We start from the raw sequence: 19,931 nt of genomic DNA on the forward strand, positions 1-19,931 counted from the left end.
AACCAGGACTGGGACTCGACCAAGTCGAGTTATGAAACTTTTATGAAACTTTTCGAGGACATAGGCAGGTTGTGTGCACACACAGATGGTGCGCTGCTAATGTGGGAGCAACACTAAGAAGGACATTGAGGAAGACTGTTTTTAAATGAAAGAAAGGGTACGTCCCAAATACTATGTCCTGGTACTCATGTGGGTAACCCACGAAAAAAATGATGTGCACCCCAAACTGTACATTGCAGCAATTGCAGAGAACATATGCTTCAATGTGGTGTAAAAATTAAATGACAATCACTGGCAATAAAACAGAAGTCAGAACTCTTCTTACTTTGCGGACGTTGTGGATGAGTGCCTCAGCCAGGGACGGATCTCCTGGTCCATTGGAGATGAAAAGCCCATCATAGTTTAGACTCAGCAAGTCCTGGTCCCATGGTACCAAGTGAACTTCTGCACCCCGCTGACACATAGACATGCTTACTTTGTGGCAATACAGAAAGCTGCAATTGCTGTTAGGAGTTTTCTAGAGAATCAGAAACTTTGACTACCTTGTTTACCACACTATAAGGGGCACCAGATTATAAGAAGCACCTTCAAAGAATGGCCTATTTTAAGAATGCTTTCATATATAGAGCACGCCGGATTATAAAATGCATAGAATAGAAGCTACAGTTACACTATAGAGAATAAAAACAATCAGATAAGTAGGTCAAACTTTATAAAAAGACAATCTGAAATAAGAATAAAGATGATTTGTGGAAAATACTATCTGAAGAATGTGAAAAAATGCCTCTTGATCATATTAAAAGAATGTTAAGATGAATGCCAAGACAAATCAAGAGTTTAAAAAATATATAATTACGAGTCATTGAAATATTAAACTTTTCCAATTATAAACAAAAACCTGAAAATATAATGTTTTGTTGTTTCTGTTTCTGGATTTATTTTATAATAAAATTGTGATTTCTTTGACAAAAACTTTTTGTGTCTTGTCCCCATATAAATTGCTTCAAAATTAGAGCATATATAGCACATCGACATTTCAAACCGGGCCTTATAAAATGTTTATGGTTACAAATACATTTATGACTGAAATGCCAAGGTAAACATTGAAGAATTTACATGGCGATCTTGTTATTTTATTTTTTCAGTCCCCTAAAACTGAAAACCTGTGGTTTATGCACTGTAAAAGGTGCACTGGATTATAAGGCGTACTGTCAGCTCTTGAGAAAATTCAAGGCTTTTAGGTGCACCTTATAGTGCGGAAAATACGGTAACAATATATGCATGGATTAACTAACATAATACACAAAAGATATTCTAAGATGCTCAATCGATCATCCCAATCCCAGTTCTACGCACAGAGGATTACAAATTCCGCAAAATGATGAAGATTCAGGACAAATAATTAATATATTCAATGAACAGATATACTAATGAACAACGCAGATGGACACTGAAATCGTTTGAGAAGCACCCCGAGATAGATTCTCAATTATGAGTAGCAGTGAATTCATGGAGCGACACCAATGAGAGGCTAATTTTCGCCCCAGCTGGAAGAACATTAGTAGCAACTTTTAAAGATGGACATTATCATTTCTAATTTTCTGACTCATGCTGTGAAACGTTTCTGGATTTCCACTGCGAAATTGAGCTTTCAGGCCTTGCGTTTTCTCACCTTAACCAGCAGGCGAATTATGTTATGCTTGATACCACAATCGACTGCAACAACTTTAACGGGGTTCCCTTTCCCGAAAACCTTCGTTTCCTGGTGGGCGAGATCACACAAGGGAGAAATTGGCACTCGAAAGAAAGTTAAGTACAAGAAGCTTGGTGAGCAAAAAGGAATTTGTTGCCTGTACCTTTGTGGAGACCTCTGCGATCAGATTTTTTTGGTTAGGGTCTGAAATCTCAACGGGTTTCCCATCAAATTCAATCTTTCCAAGAATAGTTCCCTGAGGAGAAAAACACAATCAGGATTGGTCCTTAAAATCAACAAATGGCTTTATTTCCAAAGTCTAATTTGCATGTAAGATGGCAGACACCTGCAAAAGTGTGCTGTAATTTTTTAATTGTACTAATTTTATTTTTTATGTATTTTTGAAAGCTTGATTTAAGCTTGTCTGAGAAATTACAGTATGAGATACTCCTAAATATCAGGGATGGGACGAGGCAAAAATCCCAGGAGATTTCCCGGGAGATCGAGTCCACAAAAACTTTTCATTTTCCGGTTTTCAAAATGGATTATTTTACTTGAGCAGAATGCAATAAAATTATTGATATGGCGTGCAAATGTAAAAATAATGTAGAGGGAAAATATAAACAAACAGGGACTAATTGTAGGGCTGTATTTTTCCTCTTGGGCTGTAGGTGTTTGCTATATGGATGACAACAAAAGAAAAAAAAACTATCAACACAGATGACCAAATAATAACACTTCTACTTAATTATAAATGGCCAACGTTAACAATCAAATATCAATGAAATATAAATATATGCTGAGATTTTTGACAAAAGGTGTGTCTCCTTTAATGCGTGCAAGTAAAAATGATCACATCTGCAGCACCTTGTCTCTGATGATCTTGGTTAACATTCTGGTGTCTATCCCAAAGAGTGCAGGAACCTGTCAACAAGTGAAAAATAAATTGAAGAATTTTAACTGACAACAAACAGAGTAAAGAACTTCTGCAACACACACAGTCACAACGAACGAACCTTCTCTTCTTGTAGCCATTCACTCAGAGACTTAACCGAATTCCAGTGGCTGTACTCGTGACTGTAGTTTTGAACCAGAAGACCGGATACCTCAAAACACACGAACAACTTTATTCTTTACAGTAATTCTCCAAATATAAGACACACAGTTTGTTCCGCCAAAAATGATGAAGTATGGGTGTGTCCTATAAACGGTAGCTGCTGCCTCAAAATGTAAAAAAATGTACACAAATCACACGAGTGAATTACAAATGTTTACAATACGAAATGGCAATTAGACGCAAATGAGTACTTATTGATGCCAAACTTTTGCGTTTGCTAACATATACCAAAGGGAAACAAACAAAAATTCAAAAGAGCGAAAAGCATACAATGCAGCACTATATAACAGGCTGACATTAGCTAGTATATTATCTACAGTCCACAGTTGTTGGATCAACAAACAAACAAATTTTGGTTTTATGATCATGTGACAACATTTTTACAAAGTACAATTTACAGATATTCGTGGGCCAGATTTGAAAAAGAGACACTGTGTGTGTCATCGACAATGTCAATCAATCAATCAATCAATCAATCAATCAATCAATCAATCAATCAATCAATCAATCAAATTGTATTTATATAGCCCTAAATCACCGAAGTCTCAAAGGGCTTCACAGATGAAAAGAGGTCATGTGGAGACCTCTTTCAAGAAAAGAAGTCGTACAGAGACATCTTTTCAGTATAAGGTACACAACAGCATCCCCTGTCAAAGCTCCCAGAAGGGGAAGGAAAAACTCAAAAACCCCAATTTGGGGAAAAACCCCAATTTGGGGACAATGACACCATCCTACCTCACGACAAAATGTAATATCAACAGCAGGCAGAGGCGGTGCCAAAAAAACAAAGATCAAGCCGAACAAAGCACAAATGAATGAACTGTTAAAGAATAAACTAAATCAGTTCCAAATTTTCATTCTTTTGGGTTCGGCTCGGTACCAGTTGATCCCGTGGCCCGGTACGTTTGAGGACCTCAGAGCTAGAGAGTGGACGTCAGGTGGCTATTATCAGCCAGTGCCTTTTGCAGCTACAGTAACAACAAGTCATGTTAGCTGAGGTTGTTACAGCATTATTTTCAATAAAAGAAGCAAGCGGACTGAACCACCGTCTGAGTTCATCCTTGTTCACACACAGAAATATTACTAAAACGGAGAGGATCATGCAAAATGATGATGTCTAAGCTGATTCAATAAAGAGTGGCAAGGGCAAATGTATTTTGCACCATCATCCCCATATATACGCAAAATGACATATAATGTACAGAACGTGAGTCATTTCTTTTATTAGTACATCATTATCACTGCCCTTATTGCCCTATTAGTGTTTTTATTGCCTACTTTACATCAAAAGCAAAGCATTGAAAGAAGACATTTAGGGAGCTGAAATTTCACCCGGCTTGTGAGAACATGTTCAACATGGCGCGACCCTGTATGTAATTACCACACAAGCAGCAGTGTACCCTCCCTTGGCGATAATACTGCCAGATTGACATGGAAAAAAATGGTCAAAATACTGCACACGGGTTTAACGGCATAAATGAATAAATATAGATTCAAACCATGAAAAGGGGGGCAGTGGTGCTTACCTGGATGCCTTCAGACTCCACGTGTTTTCTCAAGCCGAGGTCATCCAGCTCTTGGGTGTTAGGTACACCGTAGTTGCCCACAATGGGGTATGTCAAAGTCAGGATCTGGCCCCTGTAACTGGGGTCTGTCAGGGCCTCGGGATATCTAAGGGCAGAGAATGAGCGAATGAGAGGATAACGGAATTGTACGTGGTTGTCATTTTCTCACGTACCCTACGAGGCCTGTATTGAAGACCAGTTCTCCAGCTACTGAAGCATCATAACCAAAGGAAAATCCTTTCATTTGGGTGCCATCTTCCAAGATCAGATGTGCTGTCTGAGTCTGACGAGTAGAGAAATTTTCTTTGTTTAGATAGATAAACGGATGGATAGATAGATAGATCTAACAGCCTGTTAATACTCAGTCTAGACAGACAGACAGACAGACAGACAGACAGACAGATAGATAGATAGATAGATAGATAGATAGATAGATAGATAGATAGATAGATAGATAGATAGATAGATAGATAGATAGATAGATAGATAGGAGTGCTCCAAATTTCAGCAGAAACTTGGCAGCATCGAAAATGAAGAATGAAGATTATTTTCAGGAGAACTGAGCTCATCACCATGAAGAAGTGTGATCCTGCTGTGAGTGCTGAAGCAGACATTTTCATAATCCTTCACCGTGCGCGCCGGGGTTGCAGACAGAAACAAGTACGTGAACATGAAGGTTGATGACCCACTGTGATGGCCATCCAGCCATAACAAGACATTTTCTTTTCAAAACGCCATATCCTCAAATACACTCACCCAGCCATTGTCTAGTGTGCCCAACAGCTGCCCTGTCCTCCAAAGCACCACATTCAATTAAACAATACCAAAAATAAAAAAAAAACTTTATTCTTGCACTTCCACGCCGTCTTAAATGCATTTTCAGCGTCCTGCTGGGTCGAATCCTCACGGCGGTATGTAATCTAAACGTATAGGCAAGCAGAAATAGCACGGACCTTAATTCCACTTTTTTTGTAAGTAACTGGCAACTGAGCCAGTATAGATAATAGATGTATTAAGTTACTTTGGAGTATTTTTACTGGGAAGATCTTTTCAACGCCCCCGAATTGGAATTGAACGACTTGCGCGATGATTAGACTGAGCACTCAAGTTGGAATTGATGTGTCACAGTGAACACGCTTTTCCTTACCTTTACACTAAAAAACTTTGCAGTCTGAAGTCTCAACCATGCCGGCGTTAATCCAACTTTGTTTCCAACTACACGCCAGTGACGCAGATATTTAACAGCGCTGCAAGCTAGCAAGATTTTGCTCATATTAGCCAACAATGTCGAAAAAAAGTTTCGACAATGTGCCGTGGAGGTTAAACGAGTTTTGAAGTGTTGACAAGCTAACAACGACCTAGCTCAGATGGTAATTTCAAACATGTGCGTGAATGCTTTGAGTTGAGGCATGACGGCGGCGAGTTGCTTGACAGTTCACGAAGGTTCCCTTAGGTGACAGCTGATTGGACGAAGGCAAGTATTGCAAACGTCATAAGCGCTCGATCATTTGATTGGTTCTCCTTTCCCGTTAGTTTTTCGACATAATAATGTGCATAAAGCCTTCATTTTAGCATGATAATTGCCTATATAAAACAACGCAGCTACATGTTAGAATTATATATATATATATATATATATATATATATATATATATATATATATATATATATATATATATATATATATATATATATATATATATATATATATATATATATATATATATATATATATATATATATATATATATATATATATAAAGAGAGAGAGATTGACTTGACACAATTACAATACATTACTTTATATATCCATCTACTTTATGTCAAGTCAAATGTTATATATATAGTATATAGTCCTTAATCACAACAGTCTCTTTCCCATCTATCTATCTATCTATCTATCTATCTATCTATCTATCTATCTATCTATCTATCTATCTATCTATCTATCTATCTATCTATCTATCTATCTATCTATCTATCTATCTATCCATCCATCCATCCATCCATCCATCCATCCATCCATCCATCCATCCATCCATCCATCCATCCATCCATCCATCATGCATCCATGTCAAGTCAAATTTACTTATATAGTCATATTTTGTTAAATACTGTAGTACTTAATCACAACAGTCTCTCTATCAATCTGTCAAGCATATATAACTGTAGCAGCCTTTTTGAGGAGTATGGTGGGGTCTTTCATTAAAAAATAAAATAAAGTAAATCCCTTAAAAGGGACCACGTGGTCGCTCATGGCGGTGGGATTAGAGGGGCCGGTGTATTTGCTGATCACTGCAAGACTGATCCTCAGTGGAGAAGGCTGCCGGACAGTCACACTGCTTGGTTCAGCAGTACGAACAAAGTGTGTGTGCGTGTGGATGAATGAATACTGTGTCGACTCAGGATGTGACACGGCACAGAAAAGTGCTGTGTGTTTTACACTTTTTTATTTAATTAGCTCAGATAGACCTTGTCCTTTTGTACAAGCAAAATAAATCATCTGTATGTTAAAGTCCCATTTTTGTAGTAAATCATCGCATTGCTTAGTTTGAATTTACCCAAAGTAGCTCAAAGCTCAAAACAAATATTTCCATTAAATAAACTAAGCCTTAGGTTGTGTTTTGGACACTGGTGCTCTACTGACATCCAGTGGTAAAATGTGTTGTCTACGCTAAATGTGGGATCCATTTTGAAGTAATAATGTCCTTCATAAATATTTACTTTCAGGGTACTATGTTTAAAGTGACAGTTACTTTTCCAAGGGTCTGGGATATATTTTAGAACTGCCAACTGATAGGATTATTACAATGTTTTTTTTTTCCTTCCCTAAATTCTAGTATACTTGCACTGTAAGAACTGCAGTGTCTTCTAATAAAGCTAGAATTATGTCACAGAAATTTGTTTGTCAATAAAAAGAGATTAGAAGCTTGCGCATTAACGTGTATGGTACTATATTCCTGTGCAGAGTGTGGTTATGTATTCCGAATTCCTTCGCTGATTGGCTGGCTTGTGGCCTAATGAGCTCAAGCGTCTGTCCTCAGTGAAGGGACCCCACATTGTCCGCTGTTTCAAGAGTGGCTTTCAGATGGTGGACCGAGCTTAAGAGCGGCCCAAAATAGACCGTCAGGCTCCCTCGTCTCTTTCTGCCAGATTTCAAAGGCCGGCCTTGGCCGGTAGATGAGAGAAATACCATTTTGTTCCAAGCATTGATATTTAATGAAAATTACCATAATCAGACATATGCTATCTATTTATCATTATTTTATATGATATTTTCATTTAGATTTTTTGAAGGGTTATATCATTGTTTTAGCACGTGTCACTGAAATATTTATAACGTTTTGGAACCGATTTGAGTGTCAGCTGCAGTCCAGTTTGTAAAAAATGGGCAAACTTTAGAATTTACAAAAATGACCCATTTATACAGTATAAGACTGGGCATGGAAAATAAGGCCAAGGTGTATCATGAAATGCATAGAATTCCAAGGCCTTGGGGATTTAAATTCAGTGATTTTTTTTTTTTTGAATGTTACAGTGGGTTCTGTACACAAACAAAAAATTAAGCAAACAAAAAAGGTAATCGCAAACAAAAAAAACAACAAAAACACCTTACGAAAGAGAAGCACACAAGAACAAAAGAGCAAGCAAGAAAAAGAAAACAACAATAAAAAAGACCTCAAAAGCAAAAGAAGCACGCAAGAAAAAAGAGGCAAACAACAAAAAAGGCACGTGAGAAAAAAGCACAAGAGAAAAAAGAAGTATAAAACAGATGCACGCAAAAAATGTTGCAAAGAAAAAAGACAAAGCCAAAAAATAAGCAAACCAAAAAGACGCACACAAGAAAAAAGAAGCAAACAAGATAACAGGTGCATGCACGCAAGAAAACCGACGCAAACGCGAAGGACACACACAAGAAAATGTTTTTTAGTTTTTAAAAATGTTTTATTATTAATTTTTAATATGTAATATAAACATATACGATGATTTTATTGGGCCAATTGGGAATAGATTTTTGTCCATGTGGCCCACAAGCTGAAACGAGTTTGACACCCATGCTTTAAATGATCCCTAAATATGTTTGTGAGAACGAGTGACTGTTTGTCTTTGTCTGCTCTGTGATTGGCCGGCAACCAGTTGAGGGTGTACCCCACCTCCTGCCCAAAGACGGCTGGGCTCGGTCCCAGCACCTCCGCGACCCTCAGGAAGATAATCGGCTAAGAAAATGAATGAGTGCATGGAAAATTCTTCAAATGTTTGTACTCCTACACATCTGAAAATGTAAATTTGGACCCCAGAACTACAATTAGGCTAATAAAAAAATTCTGTAAGGCCCCTGCCCTTTCAAAATCATCATCACTCGAGCGGTAGTTTGTTACATGAATAATATCATCACATTTCAGATGTGAACTGGCTGTATGAGCTGTCATACATGAGAAACATTAGCACTAAACGTCAGCGGCCCCATTTTGGGCACGGCTCATCTTATGAGGACACACAAGCTTAAAAGATAGACACAATCCGACAGGGTGAAGAAGAAGAACTGCCCTCTTTGGCTTGTATTACATTCTTTTCCTCTATCGTGATGTCCCCGATAGAAGGGCCAGTGGGAAGCTTTGTTTAGCCTGACCCCTAGTTAATTCCTGCGTGGCCTGTAGAGGGATATCCAGAGAGCGATGTGGCTAAAGAGAGCATGCGAGTGCATCAGCCCCCTTAAGGAGTCATGCCCCCCGCTCTTAGAAATCCCAAGAAACTTCACACCTCTCTGTAGGACCTATAAATAGGGCCCATCTGTCCCACAGGCTCAGTTACAGCCTCGTTCCTGTGTGGAATGGTTGGAGGGCGGTAAAGGAAGTGTGCGGTGTTTGAAAAGCAACTATGAGTGGTGAAGTGGGGAAAAAACTATGGTCCAAAACTTTGTTCCCTTCCGGTCATCACACGTGTCTAGTCACACAAGTATAATGTTATGCGTTGCATGAAATAAATAAAAAATAAAAGCTTTCCTGCAACAGTTATTTCTTGGATCGTTTGTCAAGTCCCAAAATGCATAGCAAGAATTTTGCGTTATAGGAATCAGGCTAAGCCGCTCAATGAAGTCATTGAAAGGCCTGCTAATGTCATAAAATGTCCGCAAGTATCGCCCGGTGGCTTTGGGGTCTCAACACAAAAATTTCTATTGCACCTCGTTTGCGAGTTGCCATTGAAAGGATAAATACAAAAATAGTGGAATTGACAAAACATCTGTATTTTAATGTCCAAAATTGACAATATTTCCAATTTTAATGGCAGTAAACGAAACTGAAATGGGCTAAATTTGACATCTGCAGGGTGTACCACTCAACCTTCTGTTTGTGAGCATTTAGAAGGAACGGCATATCCAAAGTTGACATGTTTTGATAATCTATGCAATATTTTAGTCTCCCAGTGAGTTTTGTATGCTTTTCTTTCGATATCACATATCAAAGAAATCTAAAAGGCCGCCGAGTTGGGTAAAATTTCCCTCAGGGGTTAAAACTAATATTCTCTATGAGATGCGGAAAAGGCTTTTTAAATTGTGTTTATGTTTTTAAAACTACCAAAGCCAAGCATTCAAACAGGGGTGTGAAGAATTATTATATTCACCTTACTTGGTTATGGCAGATTTGCAATTTGCCTCATTTCCTTCCTTTAGCGCAACTTTGTCATTATGTCACCTCCCCTCAGATGGCCGAACATGTGCCATCTTTGAAGTCTTACACCACATCCCACTCATGCGCGGATTTTCCACCGGCTCAAGTTCTTCACATTTCATTAAGCAACAGGACGTCACACTTGGCAAAGAAGCATGTCTCCTAATCGGCGTCCTTTTCAGTTTGCCCTTCACGGTATAGACCCCGCCCACCATTTCACGCTCGCTGTGTTTTAGTGCTACTACTGAAACAGTTACCCCAAGAGTTCACTCCAGGATGCCAGTGAGAGATATTGGGGTAATGAGATGAAGGGATCACTGACTACATTGCCGAGTCGTGCTGATTTCTAAGAGGTGACGATTATAGCGCCCGCCAAACCTGTACGGGCTTTATAAACAAACATCCTGTTGTCCATTCAGGTTAAAACTACGGGTGGGATGGTAAACACTTGATCTAATCAGTTTGCAAAGATATGTAAAAATTCCCAAAGGGCTGCATGTATCACAATTCCCCAAAAATAAGAAGCAACTTAACAAAGTTTCTTAAATATAAAAGAACTGTTTAATCATTTTGTCAGAACACTGGTTCATATTCTATTAATAAAGGTTGACTGATTTATATGTTTTGTTGACATTCCCTTTAGCGCAGCTCCATATAGTGGATGCATAACGCAAGCCCAGCCACTTCTGTAGCTTCTATTCTATGCGCCTTATAATGCTGTGCCCCCCTATACAGGAAAACAGTCTTAAAACAGGCCATTCATTGAATGCGCGCCTCATAATGCTTTATAATGCCTTATACTGCAGAAAATATGGTAACTTGGCCTATCAAAGCAAAATGATGAAAAAAAAAATCCCAAGTCTTATGGACTTCAGTTTATAGTATGTGCTTAATTTTGGGGGGTTTTACACAAAGGAGTCAATATCATTATGCTGTTAATGAAATTAATTGAATCATAAATATGTGTTTTACCATTTCTGAAGTAGCTGTTGATGAAATACTGTACAGTGGATGAACTTTTGAAATGGATCTGAAGATGGTGTGTGTCACAACTCCTACAGACCCCCCCCACCCCCACCCCAAGAGCTGCATCCTGTTTACCAGTATATCAAGTGTTACATGTTTAGTCTGAGATGAAAATCACAAATGCTTTGCTAATGGTTCTTCAGAATGACTTGGTAACATTAAACCATAGCAAATTTAGAAACCATTTGACGTGGTTACAGCATGACATTAATCCATTCTGGAAACAGAACATTAGCAGGAAACAGTCCGAGCTACTAGAATTTTGCTAATTGTACACACTCATCCATCCATTTTCTTAGCTCCTATCATGATCATGGGTCAAGGGTGGAGCCTATCCCAGCTGTCTTTTGGGCGATAATGTAGTAGTATGGTGCAACAGCCACAACTAGACTCTTAATTTCAGAGACATTTTTCACAGCAATCGTTTTGAGGGTACAAAGTACCGAAATTACCAAAATATAAGACGCATCTGTGTATAAAATGTGCCCTTAAGTTTGGGGTGAAATTCTGGTATTTTCTCTGTTAATTTTCTTGTGTTCATATCCGTAAGTTATAAATTTGTTGCGCGTTAAGCGTGTTTCAGATTCCCCACACTGTGAGTGATCAGTGAACGCCTCGCCAGTGTAACGTTAAAGGCGCTTGATCCTGTTGCTTTTCCTTTTCCTCATGCTATGGTTAAGATAGAGTTAATTTTATTTATTTTATATATAGTTAGCGCGTCGAATGGTGGGGACGCAAAAAGTTTTCTCTTCTCTAGAGGCGGCAAAATATATTTGAGAAGCACTGTATTAAGCCAATTGAGCACTGTGACCACCGGATGACAACGGTGTCATACATACAACACATATTTTTTCAAAAAAAGATCAATTTTTAAGTTACTGTTTAAACCCATAATTTGATTTTGGGGGAGGGGGTCTTTTAAATGGGTATTTACGGTAATAAGAGTAGAGTTCGTGAATTTGTGTGTGTGGATGTGTGGATGTAAAAATAAATGTACATAAGATCCCATATTTACTCTTATTGTATTGGAAAGCATTTATTCTGCAGCAAAACCTTGTTTGAAGAAAAATGGAAACAAAGTGACCTGACCACAAGCCAAAACAATTTGTAGATTGCTGTTATGTTCTTGAAGAAGAACATGGTAGCCACTGTATGAACCGATAACTGAAAGTATAGCACACACACATAAATACACCACTATCGCGTGTCGAGCGTTGTGTCGTTTTGTAGCTCGGGCTACTCTAATCAATGAATAGAAAGCGCCGGACAAAATGGCTTCCCGGAGCGGTTGGAGATCTGTGACTGCAGAAGAACATCTCTGTCCGTTCTCCTTGCGAGCAAAAAGAATCAAAAGCCTCTCGTCTTCCTTCGTTGTGTGTTATTAAATGTTCTAGGTTGCCTGAACCCAACAGAAGATTTTTGCGGAACTGTCTTACCCCGCTGAAATATAATGGCACGACCAGCTGTTTCCATCGTCAACCGGGAAGTACGCTGCGAAGGGACAAACAGATGCACAAACAACACAAGTAAAACACTCCACAAACGATTTGGGCATTTGTTGACAGTTAACCCTTGGCCAAGGTCTGCCTTCTGCTTAGTGGTATTTATGGGTACTACAGCATTTGAAATGACAACTTTGGTGGGTGCTGACTTTTGTACATGACTTTACATTGAGACATACCGAAAGCACAGGAATAATATACACATCGGATTGAAAATTAGAGTCAACTTTATGGCAGGCGCATGTTGAATAAGCCCGCTTAAGCACTTTGAAGATTCTATTGGGATTCCATAGTGGAGTTGAGAATGGACTAGGGCACAGGTGCATGGACTGGGGGCCACGCTTTCTATAGGGGGAGGAGGTGAAGCGACGCCAAATCTGAGAAGGTGCAGCGGGGTGCCAGTGGGAGAGACTAGATGACAGCTGAGGGGCTGAAGCTTTCTCTGGCTTGCCTTAGTGGAGATGGGGTCACCGACTACAAATGTGTGTGTGTGTGTGTGTGTGTGTGATTGTGGGAGGGGTCATGGCTGCACCGCTGGCGCTGTGACAGATATAGACAATAATTAAGGAGGCCAAAATTTGCAGTTAGCCTTGCCCCAGTAACTGGCATTGACAGCTGAAAGCTTCCCCCATGTACGTCACATCCTCCCAGGGGGAGACGGCTATGCATTCGCACACATTCTCCATGACCGCAAATATGCATTTAGTTCATTTTGGAGGACATGTCAGTATTGTGCTATTTGTTGTCTGCTACTTTGGCCTAATAACAAAAACATTCCAAACCTAATAACAAACATAACAAAAAATTCTCAAAAAAATCTTTTTTATATCTACCATATGCATATACAGTATGTACACACGCACACACACACACATATATATATATATATATATATATATACTGTATATATAAGTTTAGCTTCAGGAGGTATGATGCAAATACAGTTTGCAGTCATTTTTAATACATTTAAATGGACCTGTCGGTACCCTAATTGTGTCACTTCCTTTTAACCTACCGTATACCAGGGGTCACCAAGGTGGTGCCCGTGGGCACTGGGTAGCCCCCGCGTATCACATGAGAAGCCTGCAGACCTGTTCCGCAAATAGTTTACAGTGACAGAAGAATGTGATTTTGGAAAGAATTTTCCTGACAATTACGCTTATATGACATATACATTACATATAACACTCGAGTTACATATTTACTATAGCTGTTTCTGAATTATTGTGAGAAATCAGTAATATGATAAACAGCTAGCCCTTCGTGTTACTCGTGGTACCAAAGAAGTAGCTCTCGGTTTCAAAAACTTCGGTGACCCCTGCCCTATACAGTATAGCTCCAATAAAGGACAATCCAATGGACATCACGATACCCTCATAGTAATCACAAAAGCTTACAACAAGAAAAGAACAATTGAAGTAGTTTAACACAATTTGGAGGACGCGTGAATATTCTACCAAGCGTTTGTACGTTTTCACAATCAGTGTTATTCATAACAGGGTTTGAATTATTTTAAGAGAGACTGTGCCTAAAACCGATAAAATATCATTTAACAAATAGCTGGGAAGGGGAGGATAATGTTTTCATTTTTGTCTTTCAAGCCGTGAGACAAATGATCGTGTTTTGGCCTTCAGCCCAATATGCCATGTTTAGAGAGGGGCCACACACATACACACACACCCATCCAAAGCGCGAACCAATCCACACACGAGGTCGGCCTTGCGAGGATCCAGGAGGAAAAATAGCCTCATATATATACACCCAAAGGGCTGTTTGCCTGCTTTGAGTCTCCTCCACTTTGTTTTGCACCCCTTGTGCTGCCACCCCTTCCCGGGAGTGTTTGTCTCTGAAGGAGCACGCTAGTTTGACTTAAAGCTAAAAATGGCACCCAAGAAGGACCCTAAGGCTCCCGTCAAGAAGGCAGAACCCGCAGCGGCACCTGCACCTGCAGCTGCACCCGCACCTGCAGCTGCTCCCAAAACCCCTGCCGTGGACCTGTCTGCCGTCAAGGTAAAAACAAAACTTGATGTCTTGAATATATATATATATATATATATATATATATATATATATATATATATATATATATATATATATATATATATATATATATATATAAAAATATAAAGAGAGATTGACTTGACACAATTACAATTTGATCTTTACGTGAAAGGCATTTCACATCAAAGGGGAAGCGTTGAACTGAGAGATAAGGGAGCTGAAATTTCACCCAGATGGTGACATGCCACAGTTCAAAATTGGCACAATCGTTAACAATCGTTAACTAAAAACTATTACAAGTAATATAACAATAGTTATCACACTAAATGGTCAAAACACATATTCCCTGAGATTGATGTGTATAAATGTCAAAGATCCATTTTTACTGGGATGGCAGCGAACGAGTCAAATGGAATGTTTGGAAACTGGTAGTGTAGTAGCTGACTCCAGTTGTTTAGAGTCCTACTTATTGACTGAATGCGTGAGTGTATATCTGCTCCACTTTTTGTCAACAGCCAGCTCGGGTAGCATCCACTTGTGGTTGTGCCACTTTTCGCTGTGACCCTAAACAGGGTGAGCAGTAGACAAGCAAAGAATAGATGGAAGGATGGATGCATTTACAGTGTTTGCTGTTATCCGACGCAAGTTTGTAATCAATGCTTGGAATATGTGGCGTTCAAATTCTCAGAACCACGGCGAGCTCATGGCCCGCATCCTCGACCACGCCCCCTGTCCCTCAAGTGTTGTGATGGCCACAGTGTGGAGACACCAAATGAGGACATCTTGATGTAGCTAAAGATGGACCCCCTCCCCGCATATCGGGTGCTAGCTACCACGTGATGCTAAATTTGGCCAAGAGGCGAATATAATCCCACTTTAGACTTGATTTATTAGTCGAGATTAGGAGAAGGGCCTTGTTAGATGATTTTGGGCTTGTGATGTAAATCTTCTTGAGACGTTTATTTTAGGACTGAATGCCCACTCACATTGTTGCTTTTTACTCACCTCCAGATTGAATTCAGCGCAGACCAATTGGAAGGTATGAATCTTGTGTTTCCATTTCAACAGTGCAAAATCACTTTTTGGATCTCAGATGTGGTGCGTTTTTCACAAAAACAGGCTTAGAAAGTTTTGCGTAATCGGCGGAAATCGGAATTTTCGGGATTTCGGCAAAAAATGCTTGAAGTCTCAATTTTCATTTAACGGCAGTAAAAGTGTGTGAAAAGATAAAGGTGCCAAAACTTGAAACGTGATTTTTTTTTAAAACATTGGATATGGACTTGGCAACATTCAAATTGCTGTAACATCCTGTTTTTTGAGCTACCGCATGTACTACATATCATTTTAGTGGGAATTTTGTGCAGAAATAGCATAGCACGTTATTATGGATATACAGTACATAACAAATATAGAACTTTATTGACGCACTTAAGCAGAAACTATTACGTAAGCTCCATGTCACACCATGCAGGGAATTGACTTCCTTAAAGACAAAGGTCATGTGACCTAAAAGCTTGACAGATGGCCGCATCGGCCATTTGTTTTGGCAGGCCATACACTTTGATTGTAAAATCAGATTAAGTTAAGTTAAAAAACAATGATAACAACAACAAAAACACAGATAGTAGCTCACATGAGCTAGACATCACACAAAAAGCCAATTAAAACGTTGAGTTGATTTCAACTCTAGCGGGACACTGTTGAAGCGGACCCGTCCCATCGCTCCACATGGAGCTGGAGTCAGCACATACGCACGCTCGCCTTGCCTTTAAAAGGAAGGGGGCTCATATTCTCAGCTATCAATTCCAAGGTGGTCTTTTAAAAGAGCCCGTAGCCTTGCTGAGAGCAAGAGAGACAGCTGAAATAGAAATAGTGCGAAGGGCGACTGAGCCCAACACGAGTGCGTTCAGCCAATAATATCACAACCTATAGAGTTTTCACTTGAGGAGCAGCCCACAGCCACTGTCATGCAAGTTCTAGCAAGCTCAAAAATTTAATTGTTGCATAATTGACGTCTGAAATAATTAGTGACCATGCACAGAATTCCGTGTAAAGCGATGATACTGCAATTCTTTCTATAATCGAATCCAACATTTTGAAGGAAAATCCCGCAATAGATAGAATAGCGCAACGATTAAAAAGTAACATGAACATTGAGCCGAATTCATAATGTGTAAAAACAAATTGAAATGTATAATATTAACACCTGTCATGTCCCCCCCGCAGACTACAAGGAAGCCTTCGGTCTGTTCGACAGGGTGGGTGACAACAAGGTGGCCTACAACCAGATTGCAGACATCATGCGTGCTCTGGGACAGAACCCCACCAATAAGGACGTCAACAAACTTCTGGGAAGCCCCTCCGCTGAGGGTGAGATTCATATTCATTAAGATCTGGTGTTACACTAGGGGAAAAGTAAGAAATAAAAAAAATAGATGGATAGATAGATAGATAGATAGATAGATAGATAGATAGATAGATAGATAGATAGATAGATAGATAGATAGATAGATAGATAGATAGATAGATAGATAGATAGATAGATAGATAGATAGATAGATAGATAGATAGATAGATAGATAGATAGATAGATAGATAGATAGATAGATAATACACACACATATACAGTATACGTAAAAAAGTATACATTTAAATTACAAATGAATCACAAATAATTACTATAACGTTCCTTCCATATTTACTAGAGTAAAATCTTGAAATTACAGTTGTCAAATAAAAAATGATAATAGTAATAACAATATTTAGTGTCAAAGACTGTCATGATAGTTTTCTTTGCTTATTTTCCTGTATAATACGGGTTGAACAAATCTAACTTATAATTACAGGCATATTTTCTTATAAAACTTCTCATAAAACGTGTAACTTGAGAACACTGATGTACGCCAAAGATTTGCAGCTAAAACTTAGTTTGAACTTGTCTTTGCATAGAATGCAGTTTCGTTTTGTTTTTTTAAGCATATTTTTTCAAGTAAAACCACGTAAAAAAACATCCATCTTTTTCCGTTCTTAAGCCAGTGCCTCTGAATTTGGTAGCAAAGGCACGGTTACGATGTCAATGCAAATTCAAACAACAGTTTAGCTCAATTTGCGATGACTTTGCAACGATGTTCTTCAATCAGCATCTTCATCGACGTAAGAACTATTGATGGCCTTATTGTACACAGACATGGCCAACAAGAGAGTTACGTTTGAGGGTTTCCTGCCCATGCTCCAGACCATCATCAACAGCCCAAACAAGGCCGGCTACGAGGACTACGTTGAGGGTCTGCGCGTGTTCGACAAGGAGGGTAACGGCACAGTGATGGGCGCTGAGCTGCGTATCGTCCTCTCAACACTGGGTAAGCGAGATGTTGAAAACCAAATGCCTTAAATCGGGGCTGTCAAACAGACCGTCCGCGATGATTTGACTCTCAATTTACAAGTGGAAGTGACCAGTTTCTTGCGCCAAACAGCTTGCTGCTCACCTCGGAGACAGAGAGTGAAAAAGTAAACCATCGTCCACATTAGCATTAGCATTTAGCTTTGTCATGCATCTGCTCAGCGCAGGTAAAAGGCTTCGATCGCCTCGAAGAGATTCACAACGGGCAGGGATCGCCGTCTGGAGCATTAAAAATCAGTCCTGTGCTTATTTTTAAATTGACTTTATCACCAGCTCAGCAGTTAGCACTTCCGTACTTGATGTGACTTCCTCTGCCATGTATGCCATTGGCATGACGCTGCAGCAGTTTTATTCTGTGTAATTTTCTTTGCACTTCACTTGACTCCTTAAAAAGAAGTTGTGCAACCATATATTTTGATTGGGGATTGTTTCTTACTCAGGATATTTGTGTTTCCGTTTATATGTGTATTTAATTATTTGTAATTGTTTTATTTATTTATGTAGTTTTAGTTCAACTTACTGTGTTTTCCACACAAAATATGTATATCATGAACAAATGGGAGTTTTTTGTTTTTGTTTTTTTTACAATAATATATTTACATTTGACTGAAGCTATTCTCTTGGAATTGGGACCAGGCCAGCACACATCGCAAATATCTAACTACGATTGACACTAATAGTTTTTAAGATATATACCATCACTTTTGACTTGATAACTGATTTTCCTGCATGTGTCCCCTGAGCTAAAATGGATTTATCAGGCCTGGTTTAAATGAGCGCGCCTTGTTTACATGGTCAATCTTTTGGCTCCCCTTGCAGGAGAGAAAATGAATGAGACTGAGATCGACGCCCTCATGGCAGGTCAGGAGGATGAGAACGGCTGCATCAACTATGAGGGTGAGACATGTGACTATGCCGTTATTCTCGAAATGTGAACGACTCGCAAAAGACTCAATAGCACTGCTTAAGTACAGTTCATTTGTATTTAACCATACTTTTGCATTTAACAGTGGTTTCCTTTTAAACATGTATAAGTCTTACTTAGGGTTTATATGCGTTATATTTCTATAGAATAATATCGTCCTTTTCGGTTATTCTTCAGAATGTGCATTGTATTGCAGTGGTTTGCAGTAATATTTCATATACTTTTATAGAACTACAAATATAGACTATTTTTGACAAACACTAAGGCCCACTTTGGCAATCTATTTGAATGCGGGTCATGATAATGTGTTGTTGAAAATGAAAACTCGCAGTGTATGCACTGTACGTATAAAGCACATTTGATAAGGCGCACTGTCAGCTTTGGAGAATATTGAATGCTTTTAGGGGCGCCTTATAGTGCGGAAAATACGGTAAGCAGTAAAACATTGGCTTCAAATCCAAAGCTTCATTGAACGTTGACCAATTTGCCTTCTTCTGTGTCCCCTGTGTCCTGACCTGATGTCCACACGCAGCCTTTGTCAAGCACATCATGTCAGTGTAAGGACGCCCCCAAGCACCGCGGCGGCGGTGAGCATCGAGTATGTGCAGACCCCATGGTGTCGAGACATTCACTCGCTGCTTCCTGATCCACCTTGAGGAAGCAGGGCAAACAAAGGACTATGAGATGCTATTTTCAAATCCTTCTATTGTTTATTATGATTATTTTTTCTTTTCCTCGTCTCCAACTGGTGCTCTTTAGGCTTCTTCGTTTCAGGACGCACTCCTAAATTTCCATCCCCTGAAATCCCTCCGCCTGACTGGAGGTGTCCCTAGGTTTTTCAGTGCAGGGGGGGGTGGTGGGCAAATGAGGACCATCCCCTCTTGTCACTTATTGGTTGGCAGGACTGGCTAGCGAGGTCGAATCCCTCCTCATCTGACCCGTCCCTGAGTCTTAACTTATTGTACTCTCCTCTGCCATTTCACAATAAACTTTTCACAAGTTCCCATTTTATTTCCTGATCTCCCACACTTTG

At 39.4% G+C, this 19,931-nt stretch overlaps 3 protein-coding genes across 7 annotated transcripts in view; 1 reads left to right on the plus strand and 2 right to left on the minus strand.

Moving 5' to 3' along the window:
- cps1 (carbamoyl-phosphate synthase 1, mitochondrial) overlaps positions 1-5,774 on the minus strand; it is a 39,745-nt gene extending 33,971 nt beyond the window's left edge. The window contains 8 exon segments of the mRNA XM_088415650.1: positions 326-454; positions 1,673-1,762; positions 1,857-1,949; positions 2,561-2,617; positions 2,710-2,799; positions 4,337-4,481; positions 4,549-4,658; positions 5,523-5,774. Of these exon segments, the coding sequence (XP_088271776.1) occupies positions 326-454; positions 1,673-1,762; positions 1,857-1,949; positions 2,561-2,617; positions 2,710-2,799; positions 4,337-4,481; positions 4,549-4,658; positions 5,523-5,648 (840 nt within the window). The 5' untranslated portion in view covers positions 5,649-5,774.
- Positions 5,775-12,141: 6,367 nt separating this feature from the next.
- map2 (microtubule-associated protein 2) overlaps positions 12,142-19,931 on the minus strand; it is a 64,401-nt gene continuing 56,611 nt past the window's right edge. For 2 of the 5 annotated variants that reach the window (XM_088414198.1, XM_088414197.1), the window contains exon 19: positions 12,145-12,561. In XM_088414198.1, coding sequence (XP_088270324.1) covers positions 12,503-12,561 — 59 coding nt within the window. In that variant the 3' untranslated portion in view covers positions 12,145-12,502. Of the gene's footprint in view, positions 12,562-19,931 lie in introns of all 5 variants that reach the window. The other 3 variants (XM_088414200.1, XM_088414202.1, XM_088414203.1) reach the window with 3 other exon arrangements.
- Positions 14,354-19,909, plus strand: myl1 (myosin, light chain 1, alkali; skeletal, fast). Its single transcript, XM_088414204.1, has 6 exons — positions 14,354-14,582; positions 15,585-15,612; positions 16,800-16,943; positions 17,759-17,932; positions 18,793-18,870; positions 19,431-19,909. Exons 1-6 carry the CDS (start codon positions 14,454-14,456, stop codon positions 19,457-19,459), a joined length of 582 nt encoding a protein of 193 aa, XP_088270330.1. The 5' UTR covers positions 14,354-14,453; the 3' UTR covers positions 19,460-19,909.

The sequence above is a fragment of the Hippichthys cyanospilos genome, chromosome 5, assembly GCF_059441005.1.
Source record: "Hippichthys cyanospilos isolate Australia breed blue-spotted pipefish chromosome 5, RoL_Hcya_1.0, whole genome shotgun sequence".
Taxonomy (NCBI): Eukaryota; Metazoa; Chordata; class Actinopteri; order Syngnathiformes; family Syngnathidae; genus Hippichthys; species Hippichthys cyanospilos.

Excerpts from the sequence above, each read along its gene's own strand:
- myl1 (XM_088414204.1), top strand. The coding sequence starts at position 14,454 with ATGGCACCCAAGAAGGACCCTAAGGCTCCCGTCAAGAAGGCAGAACCC. Across the intron at positions 15,613-16,799 it reads CAGCGCAGACCAATTGGAAG|ACTACAAGGAAGCCTTCGGT; the intron begins GTATGAATCTTG and ends TCCCCCCCGCAG. Across the intron at positions 17,933-18,792 it reads TATCGTCCTCTCAACACTGG|GAGAGAAAATGAATGAGACT; the intron begins GTAAGCGAGATG and ends CTCCCCTTGCAG.